Consider the following 12,148-nt stretch of genomic DNA (forward strand, 5'->3'; position numbering starts at 1 on the left):
CAGATGACCTTCTTTTGTACACATTGCTCTATAAACGGGCATACCATTAGAGATATGAAAGTAAGTGCAAAATAGCAAAGAAGAATATGAAGCACCTTTACTGCTATCAAACCTACAACTACCATAAATAAGCAAGATTGTGTTATTTGCAACATTAACCATATACCATACACTTCATGGGTAGCCGGGTTCATGTTGACTATTAACCACTTATGAAAGGGTAACCTATCCTGCACACAGCGTGCAATCTGTATACTGTTAAGGGACAACCAAGTTCCTCCAAATACTCAAGCCTTGTAACATAACCAATGCCCTACTACCGTATAGTCTTCACCTGTATCAAACCTCTGGCAGTCACCAAACCTACATTAAGAAATTAAATGGATACGAGTAGAAAAGTGGATACTGTTAAGATTGTTTACTCTGTGGAGAGAGTTTATTCTGTACCACACTGTTTGCAGACCATGAAACTCTTGTGAAATACACCACAGAGTATTAAAAAGTATCTACTAACAACTGTGCACACTCTATGCAAAACGTGTCCAAGGAGTGAATGTTCACTTAAAATAACCACGGTCTGAAGGTTCTAAAGATCATAAAAAACCTGGTATTTGTAGAGCGCTAACTAATCACCCATAAGGGTCTCGAGGCGCTGGGGTTCGTTAGGGAGATTAAGTAGCTATTGCCCAGAGTCACATGATCCTGGGCTGATCTGCCGCCGGGGCCGGGGTTCGAACCGTGAGCCCCGCGCTCCGAAGTCAGCCGCCCTGATCATAGAGTGATGAACATTTCACAGATAGCCCATCTTCTGAAGCAACACAAACACTGGTACATATGTTAGTACCTGGTGCACACAGTCTTCTATGTTAAGTAGAAATTGTCCTGCTGTGACGATTCTGTCCAGTAACTTAAGACTGCTTTCAATAATTAGTATGTATTACATGGAATCTTTGCACTGCTAGAAACATTTTCACCAGTGCCAAAAACTTGTGCGAAACATGAACACAAGTCAACTGTCACCTGTACACAGAGTTGGTCTTCAATACAAAGATTTATAACGAGGTGCATTAGGAGCAAATGTGTCTTGTAAACAGTTAGACCCATTAGCTGGACCCAGGCTGTACAAAATTAGGTAGACCAGCAATATGTTACTTACCCGCCACAATGTAAACTATAAAACAAAGTAGCACACTCATTGGATGATGTTATCAGTGAGGTCATGAGTGATGTTATAAATGATGTGAGAACGTCATGAGTGATGTCATATGGAGTCATAAGCAGTGCATGGCGGGGACACAAGTTCAAGTTAGCACTGCTAACTATAACTGGGGAATTTTGTTTTGTTCATAATAATGTTGTCACCGACAAATTCACCTAACTATAACGTTACTTTAACCTTTGGTTTTTTTCAGTGAATTTCTAAAGTAAAAAAAACAACAAAAAAACCATCTTTTATCAAACCTAACAATATTACTTTAACCTTCGTTTGTTTCAGTGAAAGGTGACATTGAAACAAATAGTGCATTGTCATTTTTGTTAAAGACTTGGGAATACAAACTTTTAGGTGGTTGTACGTGGTTATAGTATTCGGTAAAAAGCTGTCAATTGTGGCTTTGTGTATCGAAGTGGTGTTATTACCCTTCAGTAACAGAGGCAAGGGAAGTACCACATGGGAATAGTAGCACAAGCTTTCCTAACACAAAACGGCTACTACAAAGGCAGCAACCGTACAGACTAATATCTTTCTTTTAACAACTTTGAGATAATTCAAAATGAGACCCATTTTATACTGTGCATCTGGTTTTGTGGGTAAGCTTTTGGGGATCTGTCGTGACTCTAATGATGTGCGAGTGGCTAATTAGATGAATGAATTATCAATGCAGTGGATGGATTGTTATCAGTAGTTGAGTGTGTCATGGATGTAAATGGATGCTCTGTGTTGGTAAATAGATAATGGATGAATTGTGCCAGGTGGGTGTTTGTGGAGGTACTCTTCACCTCTCCGATCTTTCATGGGTACCCACAACTCACCTTGCCGCCTCCTGGCGCTATTCTGTTTTACAGACCCCAAAGCCCTTCACACTGTGAGTGAATTAAGGTGTCATTTACAATTTGTGTAATATTTCAGCTTATGTCTTGCTCTTTCCTTTGATATTTACAGAGAGAGACATACCATACCCGTCTAGCTGTTATGTACTTGGAGGAAGTCCAACGGTTAAAATCCTTGGCGCTGGAGAATTGTGAAGAATTGGTTGAATGTCAAACTAAACTTCGTAGTTTACTTCAACAGTCTGATCTCTACAGGGTTCACCTTCTGTTAGGTATGAGTTACATTTTTTTTTTACTTTTATGTACATTTAGACAAAACTGTTTTTAATGTAGGTTTGGGGGTTGCAATCTTGAACTATTTTGTTAGACTCTAAAGGGGATTCTCCAACACTGAATCTTTCATAGATTTACATGCTTGAATATTCCCAATTGTTAAGCTAGGAATCGAATTGTTGTACATGTTAACAAAGCAATGTCCCTCCCTTATACTCAAATTACATTGAAAACACACATTGACTACATGTAGTTCATTCACCTCATCATGTGACCTGTACTCTGGCCAGTGAAGTGAAAGGACTCCAAGTTCCAAATCCCCATGCTAAGCTACTCCAATTTAGCTGCAGGAATCCTCTTTTATATACAGATGATGTGCATTATTGTGCCCTCTAGTGGTTAAATCCAGAAGTTTAAAAAAAGTTACAAAGCTTTAGTTGGTGTTGACCATAAACTCACAGTACCCCAAAACATGCCCGCCATTCTTTTTTTTCTGGGATTATAACAGAGATCTCTCCAAAGAAGTTGCAAAGGTTTCCGTCAAGAATCAACAAATACTACAGTGAAGATGATGATTAGCTATTGAGGATATTAGGTTTTTGGGTTAGGGTCGTTGACTAGGTCGGAGTATGTATTTACTCAAAGTTTTATAGCATAAGTAGTCTATTCAAGTTCTTCTATAACTACAACAGTAGGTTTGCTCCCGCCTGCTATGTATGTTTTATTTTCCTGGAGCCCATATGTCTGAAGTCTGTTAAGCTTGCTCTTTGTTCATTTCAAAGACACTAATAATAGAGACATGGCTATATTGCCCTACTGGATTAAGATGTATTCGCCAGGAGAATCAATGCTGTCCAGACAAGTCAAGTCATAAGCTTTTATTCTATTTGAAAAATACAAATCATACAAGCGAAACAGCTAAAAACAGTTCATTGCATATGTAGTGACAATTCTAAAAATGACTCGAAATATGTACAAAAATAACACATACCGAAACCTATTAACATACGCTGGACAACAGTAAAAATATGAAGCATGGCTAAAAGACTTATAAAAAGAAGAACATATAGGTACAGACAGGAATAAATATATTTATCGCACAAGTGCTTTTCCTGGCAGCTGTACATTAAAACTAAGGATTTAATATGGCTCGGGCAGGCACGGGAAAAATAATTAAATAAGTAAGTGTAAAAAGGACCAGACATTTATATACAGTGGGCATAATACAACATGAACAAAGACATTAGTGTACAGACAGGAATATATAAAATTATAGTAGCACTATGCTCTTCCTGGCAGCTGTACATTTCAAGATAAAAGTAGCAACAGAAAAACAAATATCCACATTCTCTAGAGAAGATAATAGTACTAGAGCACTCTTTGTAGATCTGATGTTATGTTTTAAAAAGATGGGTTTAAGGTACTTTACCCTTAAAAAATGATAAAATTTACAAAAGAGTAGAAAATGACAACAGCTCTGACGTGAAGTATTATCGCACGGACAAGGCGTTTCTGATCTAATTTTCTGGTTTGGAAAAGCAACAAGGTGGTGTACAATACCCAATCTAACTCGGGTTAACACGAATTGATGGGAAGGACGGGACACAGTCGCAAGATAGGTTTGAAGTCCCGGAGGTAAGTTCAATTCCTTATAGAACCTCACGGTGGCTAACTTTCCGTACACCTTATCTCGCTCATTCTTTTTGAAGTTGATAAATGTACGTTTAATTTCCTTTTTAGGGATTGCTACTGCCAGATCAGGGTCTAAAAGAACATCAATTTCAAATAAGGTTTTATACCAGAAATGAATGTATTTCAACCAATGAATTCGTGATGAGTAATCCAGACCTATACAATCAAGAATAATTTCTTGAGTGAATCGTGTCTCAGGCTTAGCCCAAATAGAACGCCACAATAAGAGTGGCCGAACGGCTGCTAAGTCAGAGATGTACACGATCCCTACCTCATCATGAATTAGTTGTACACAAGCAGAAGGGGGGGCACATAACAGTCTCTTTAAAAACTTGTTTTCATCTTTTTGGAGCGAAGGGCCTTCGGTGTGACCCCATACGCCCGCCCCGTACAATGCTGAAGAAACACAGCGGATGTTATATATATTGATCATGTCTGGAATACTTCTAGAACCGAGCTTGGATGCAAAACGGAATATGCTGTTAGTAGTCCGCAGCATCTTCAATCTGATGTTATCAAACTCGGAAGACCATGACCCGTCATAATTGTATGGGATTCCCAAATAACAAAAAGATTTAACATGTGTCATTTTATTGCAATCCAAATAAAAGTTATGCTTAGGTCTGTTTACAGCCTGCCCGCACGACATTACATAAGTCTTGGATTTATTCACCCGGAGCCTCCTGTTTTGGATGAACAGCAGGAAACTGTCGATTAATCGCTGTAACCCAAGCTGAGTGCGGGATAGGAGAACAGCGTCATCCGCATATAATAAGATTGGGACAGGTTTACCTCCTATCAGGGGGGCATCTGCTGGAACATCGGCCAATTTACGATCAATACAATTAATAAAAAGGGAAAATAAAAGAGGAGCCAATACGCACCCTTGGCGAATGCCCCTTGAGACTTTGAGAAACGGAGTACATTCGCCCAGGGTACCGTAACGGACCTTGCAGGAAAGTTTCTCGTAAAGCCTGGCCAAAAAATAAATAATTTCCTTCGGTGCCCCTGACTCTAACAAAACCTCCCAAAGAATAGCGTGATCAACTAAATCAAACGCACTGCTCAGGTCAGCAAAACATAAAAAAAGTTGCCTTTTTTAACTACGGTATATTTATTCAAAATAAGGTCCAAATTTACACATTGCGCCAGAGTGCCCATGCCTTTCCTAAAGCCATATTGCACCTTTGTTAAAATATTCGAATCTGTTGCCCAGGTTTCAAGCCTTTTGAGCAGGATTCTGCTCATGACCTTTACCGAGGCGTCCAGCAAAGATATAGGACGGTAATTAGAAGCCTCAGATTTGCTGCCTTTTTTAAATAAAGGAACAATAACTGATTGACCCCAAGAAGGGGGGATGTTACCTTCCGCTGCGCAGTTAAAGGTCCTTACCAGAATAGGAGCCCACAGGTTTGGTTCTGCTTTTAGTTAATCGATGGGGACCCTATCCTGGCCCGTGGCTTTCCCCCCCTTGCTGTTAGAGAGTCCTTCAAGGCCCTCCTCCAAGGTTATACCCAGGGGAAGAGGTGTCCAAGAAGAGGCCTCAGTAACTGATACAACTAAGGGTGTCCCATCTGGATTAAAAATACTAGTAAAATGAATGATCCATTCATTACATGCAACATGAGAGGTTAATACTGGGATACCATCTGTGTTTAAGAAAGGGCTATTGATTGTTTCCCAGTAAAGTTTACAATTTTTGGTCTCCGCTGCTTCCTTTAGTTTATCCCAGGCTTCACTTTGTAAAACCTTTTTCCTATTAAGAATTGCCGTTTTGTAGGTAAACCTTAGTTGCTTTATTCCGTTGTTGTCACGGGGTTTGGCACGTAATGCCTTCTTCAGTTGCTGTAAGGCGATTGTACATGGTTTGTCAAACCATCCACACTTTATAGCTCTATTGGAGGGGGATGACTTGGTAAAAATACCTTCAATAGTGGTATTAATTTTTATAAAATGTGACAATTGGAGATCAGGGTTAATAACATTTTTTAAACAATAACTGATTTCCGATTTACAGCTAATTATAACCTCCCTCTGTTTGGCCATGGAATTTATTCCAGACCATCTAATCCTCATACCATTAGGTCTGATGGGGACTAAATCAGTAGAACACGTTTCACCAATCGCTGGAGTAGCACCTCGGCCCGGGAGGGTAATGCAGATACTGTTGTGGTCACTTAAACTTTCCTCTCTGATACTCAAGTTAATAAAGTCTCCTGTACTGGAGAACAAAATATGGTCTATAAAAGACCCGGCATCCCTCCCTGTAAAGGTGGGACAAGTAACACTCAAACTGTTTTTATTACAGCTTAGCAGATGTAAATCAAATTTAATTAGCAGTTTGTTTAAGGTTGAGCCATAGTGGCAATGTGGGAAGTGAAGAGAATCCTCACTCTCACCCACACTCCCCCAGTGATCAACCATCTCCATTCCGAAACCACATGGATTCCCTTTAGATAGATGGCATGGCTGGAGATTAAAATCCCCAGCCCATAGAACATCTGCCTTTCTGTTGGAGAGGGCCAGAACCCTTGTAATTTCCTTTTCCAAGGGGAATAAAATGTTCCCTCTGGAGGCATCAAAGATGTTATTGTAAAAGTTTATCAGAACCAGATCATTACCCTTACTGCATTCAACCCTCACTACCTGACTATGAATTCCCACAATCGTGCTGCTTCTAACCACATAATTATGTAGATTATTGGACAGAAGCAACAAGAGGCCCCCCTTAGCCCTGCCTGAGCTCGATTTAGTGGCTTTAAGGCAGTGGGAAGAGTAACCTTCTATATCTATTTGCTCTTGGCACCAAGTTTCCTGGAGGAGGATTATGTCAAATCCTTCCCCAATAAACTTGGGCCAGAAGGGAGTGTCTAACTTCGCTGCAATACCGGCAATATTCCAAGAAATAAGGGTAAGGCCGGTAGACTCGGTGGAATCATGAGCAGCTTGCTCCAACTGGATGACTCGGGGAACTGTTAGATTAGCCTCCCTGGTGCTCTCACCTATAATAGTACTAGGGACATCAAGGGACACACATGCCTCTATACTGGAGCATAAAACACCTTTACATGATTGCCTATCCGCAAGACTGCAGATAGGGGATGTGATGTTACTCGAGTTAATTTTAGGGATGGGGAATTCCATAAGACTGCCTTTCTGTACATAATAGTCCTCCCGTGTGACCGTTTGTTCAGCAGGGGGTGTATAACCCAAAGAGGGTACTGCTAAGTCGCCTTCATGGAGAAGGTGCATACATGCAGCAGACCCAGACTGGCTGATGGCGGGCCTACTTGATGATGGATGGACAGAAAGTCAGTCAACCATCTCGAGGCACTCAAATCTATTGTTAGTATGGATACCCTGCCACCCGTCCCCCATTCGATGGCCATTGTTGGGGTACCAGGGGCGGGGGACCCATTCCCTACTCCTACTCTTTTGGGTCATCCAGGGACCTCCATAGTTCCATACTTGTTCTGATGGTAGAACCCAATTCGGGGGTGGTATTGGGAGGTGGTAATTATATACGGGGGGTAGAAAAAGGAGAGACGATGGGTATTGATTCCCCCTTTCTTCTCTAGATCTGGCCACGAGCAAATGTAATTCACTGTGGAAACGTCTTCACAAGTAATAATGACGCAATCCCCCTGGATAGTCTTGGGACTCTCCCCCACCCAAGGTACTCTACGAACAGATGATATTCTGCTAGTGTTTGAAGGCTGTAATGGCCTATTAATACTAAGCCATTGAAGAATTTTATTCCGGAGGGACCAGGGTGGTTCATGTATGTATGTATGTATGTATAGGCATTTATATAGCGCACTACTTACCCGTAGGGTCCCAAGGCGCTTCGACCGCTGCGAAACCCTTCCTGGCTTCCCTGAGAGATGGTCCCTTAATGGGTATCTCCAGGGTGAGACCAGGCATCCCCGGCGGTCTGGTGGGGCCGTTAGTGAAGATGAGGCAAGCTAATGCCCAGAGTTGCCGAGTGTGAACGCTGATCAGAGTGGGCACCGAGGCGAGAGAATTATCGAGTCCGCTGACCCTGGTCCAGAAACCTGCCGCGCCGGGAATCGAACCCTGGTCCCGGGCCGTCCTCTGCTCTCGGGTCTGCCGCCTCTAACCAGTGAGCCACACTACTTCACATCAGTTCCTACTGTTAATTCCGGAACTCCCGTTAAAATTACCGTGAATGGGGAGACCTCAGGTGACAGGTGGACCGGGCGTTTGAATCTAGGCCCCCTTTTGCCCTCTAAAGGATTAGATTTTTGTGGCACCAATGGTTTGATTTGGGATGGCTGCAAAGACCCCTTGGGCTCAATCGGTTTGGCAATTGTGGATGGAACTATAGGAGGAGGAAGAGAAGGTTTATGCTGATTAGATGAAGGTAACTTGGATGTGGAATTAACTGGTGTCATAGAATCTGCACAATTATTTACAACTTGTGGAAGAGGGGTTAGAAGCTTTTTAGATGATGCCTGTACTGTGGACACAACCGGTGGTCTAACTGGGTTAGCTGGCGTAATCCCATGTCTGTCCACTACCAAGGCCCCCCCAGAGTCAACCGTTCCCGCCCTAGACTGATTGGGTAATTTGGCAAGGAGTGTAGCAAGTTGCTTTTCAATTACCATGATACTCCGTTCCAGGGGTTGTAGATGGTATTTTAATAATTCCCTGAATTTATCAAAAAGTTGTGGAGTATCACAATCAATCAGAATAGGGCCACCCTCTTGTACTTTGTCCATTGAAGGACGTTGTAAGGTGGATAGGTCACTTAGTACACAAATATTACTGACGGGGGCTTTATTAAATGATGGTACAGAAGACCCTTTATTGTTGTTAATATTATGATGATGTTTAGAATTGTTGTTTCCCCTATTATGAACATCTGGCTGTTTCAAAACAGCGCCTTCTCTAACCCCCTTGAGCTGAGATTCTTGTACAAGGTCATCAGACAGAATCTGCTCAAGGTCTGGGGTATTCTCAAGGTTCCCAGTCGATTCCGATTCTAATGACAGATTGGTAGTTGATAAGTCAACAGCACTTGGGATGGAATGAACTTGGGCTGTTGTACCAGGCTGTAATAGAACTGGGATCGGAGAGGCTGTTGGGAGTGGGGTTAAGGCCATTGCTATGAGGCCCATTGACGATCTCCGGGCGGTCGCAAGGTCCTGTGACACCCTGCGTTCTAGCAGGGAAATGTTATGATTAATGGCCTCATTAGTTTTTGTAATGAACAAGTCAATCGGGCCTGTAATCGAAGCAGTTTGTAGGGCGATTTTCCTTCTGGAGTCCCTGGTCATGATTGTAATAGTTTAAGGTCTGATTCCCAAGTAAGCAAAAATATACGAGCAGTACCTTTTAGATTTGAAGGCAGCGTCTAGTATGTAGCAGCTAAGGGGGGTGGCCCAGCCCAGCCTGGATCTGTCTGGAACGGGCTGAAACTGGCCCGCCCTCGGCCCGGGCTTCGCCCCGTGCTCCGTCCCGCGCGCGTCGCGGAGAGGAGCCAGTCACTAATAACCGGTAAGACGGTGGGCGTGGCCGCCGGGGGAAGAGGCACCAGCTGCGCTAGTTTTGGGATTGCTGGGCCTCGCAGTCCCCCGGACGGAGTAGTTCCAATGATATCCCCCTTGAGCCTCAACCCACAGCGCTCTCAGCTGGGAGCGGTGTGTGCTTCTGCCGACTGCAGAGAGCGCTCCCACCAGCGAGTGCGGGCGTGTGGGGAGGCGAGCTGGTCCGCTGGACACAGGGGAGAATTCAGCAACAGATCCTCAGGTTAGAATTAGCAAAGCAAAGTGAGCGGCACCCGCGAAGCGGGTGTCGCGAAAGGTAAAGGCTGGAAGTGGAGGGCGTGGCTGCCGGGGGAAGAGGCACCAGCTGCGCTAGTTTTGGGATTGCTGGGCCTCGCAGTCCCCCGGACGGAGTAGTTCCAATGATATCCCCCTCGAGCCTCAACCCACAGCGCTCTCAGCTGGGAGCGGTGTGTGCTTCTGCCGACTGCAGAGAGCGCTCCCACCAGCGAGTGCGGGCGTGTGGGGAGGCGAGCTGGTCCGCTGGACACAGGGGAGAATTCAGCAACAGATCCTCAGGTTAGAATTAGCAAGTGTCCAGACATAAGAGACTATCTCCAAACATGAAGGCAATGGGATTGACTTCATAGGAAAAATAAATATGTTGAAGCAAAAGAAGAACATCAAACAAATTCTGATTTTGATGAAATTGGCGCTTATTCAGCCAAGACACAAGGATCACTCCATGAAACTAATTTAGAGACTCTGTAATACTACACAAATCCACTGTGCCTCAAACAAAAGGATTTTCAGAGGTACATGAAAGATCCCAAACTTTCAAATAAGACTACCGATATGTTTTTATTTAAGAAACAATTGAGTAAGTAGAAACATTCAACATGGATAACTTCAGTTGAAGGAAAGCATAACATAATCCATCCAAATGCAGCTAAACAAAGAATCATCTGCAATGAAAAGCCAAAGGTATTGCATCGAGTCCTTGCAGACACTGGAGATCAGATGGGGCAAGACGAGACCTCGACTTTGAATGAAAGAGAGGACATTTCAAGGGTGTCGATTTCAAAGAGTGTGTCCGAAAAAGATGAACCAGAGACAGCAACACTTACTACCCCAGAAGATAGAAAACAAGCTCAGAGGTCGTCGACCGTCAAAGATAAGCAACATAAATAGAAACATTCTGTCTCAGAAGACAAACAATTATAAGATTGTCTTTAAAAGACTGAAGTCTGAGATGGAGAGGCACTATAAGTCTAACGTTAAAGTCAACTTCAAAGGAGAAAAATAAAATAAAACTCAACCTAAAAATAGAACAGTTACCCTAAAAGGAAAAAAATCAGGGAGACCATACCACAACAAAACCGGTGGACATAACTAGACCCAGGGAAGATTAAGAAAAGCTAAAACATAGAGATAAATTGGACCTACTTCTATAGATAAAATTGAAATACAACCAGAGGACAAATTGCATAGGATATTCAGGATGGAGAAGAGGCCATTTGCGATGAAATTGAGACAGGTTCTTTCATGGAAAATTTTGAGTCCCAACCTAGTAAACCATCCCCACCAGATAACATCAATATGCATCAAGGTGTACATAAAAGAGCAGCATATGCCTTTGTGGTCCTAATGGAAGTGGAACAGGAAGAGTCATGTTTTTGTGTCAAATCTTAAAGAAAAATTGGTACTTGCCAATCATGCAAGCAGTTTTATAGCAAGGATGGGAAGTATTCAAAAACCTGCTACTTTTAGAGCAAGGATCCCCAAAATCTAAAAGAAAAGCGAACCATAATGCAGGACCTCCCCCTATACAGTACACCAAATGCGGAACCAGACTCTTATTGTCGGCGAAGCCAGGAAAAGTGCCCAGTCCACAAGCATACATGGCCAACCACCAGTTGGAGAAAATAAAAGGTTCGAGGCAGTGGGTAGAAGAAAGGACTCATCAGCAGGCATACAAAAGATCATAGCAAACTCAAATGCCCTGCTTAATAGATGTATGCCATGGTAAGACATTGGCGATGTACTTCAGCACTTTCAAGAACAATACCAAAAGAGAAGACCGAATAGTTGCATTTTTGTGCTTAAAACGGTCCATAGACAGTGGTTAATGGGAACAGATTTCAGAAGGCATTGCTTGTTAAGAATTTCATGTTTTAGAAATGTTTTTGGTCCAGTAGCAGATCAAGATCTGGAACAAATGAAAAATATCTATGATACTGCAAAGGCAATCGAGGCGGGTGGGTGGTTGGGGAGGGAGTGCATGCAGGTGAGGTTTTCCTTTTGTAGGGATCACCTGTTGGTGAGATGTGGACTGGGTGGATTCCCCTTCATGCTGGGCAACAAACACAGATTATGCCTAATAGTTAACAGGATAGTCACAATGGCAGTACACAATTGATTTGTTGCAGAGGAAAAACAAGAGGTGGAAACAGTAGGGTTCCCCTTCCAACAAATGTATTTTTAGTGGTGCCCCAGTACATGTAGCACTAATAGGATGCCGAATCAGGGACTACGTACACGACCGTCCACCTGAACAGACAAATGGATATGAAACATTTAAAAATTCTGATATTACATAGAATTTCTTTTTTTTTTTATCTAATGAA

At 42.8% G+C, this 12,148-nt stretch overlaps 1 protein-coding gene across 1 annotated transcript in view; it reads left to right on the forward strand.

The window, feature by feature from the left end:
• TGFBRAP1 (transforming growth factor beta receptor associated protein 1) overlaps positions 1-12,148 on the forward strand; it is a 200,145-nt gene that overhangs the window by 128,655 nt on the left and 59,342 nt on the right. The window contains exon 9 of the mRNA XM_078657996.1: positions 2,162-2,321. Coding sequence (XP_078514122.1) covers positions 2,162-2,321 — 160 coding nt within the window. The remainder of the gene's footprint in view (positions 1-2,161; positions 2,322-12,148) is intronic.

The sequence above is a fragment of the Lissotriton helveticus genome, chromosome 8 (genome assembly GCF_964261635.1).
Source record: "Lissotriton helveticus chromosome 8, aLisHel1.1, whole genome shotgun sequence".
NCBI lineage: Eukaryota > Metazoa > Chordata > Amphibia > Caudata > Salamandridae > Lissotriton > Lissotriton helveticus.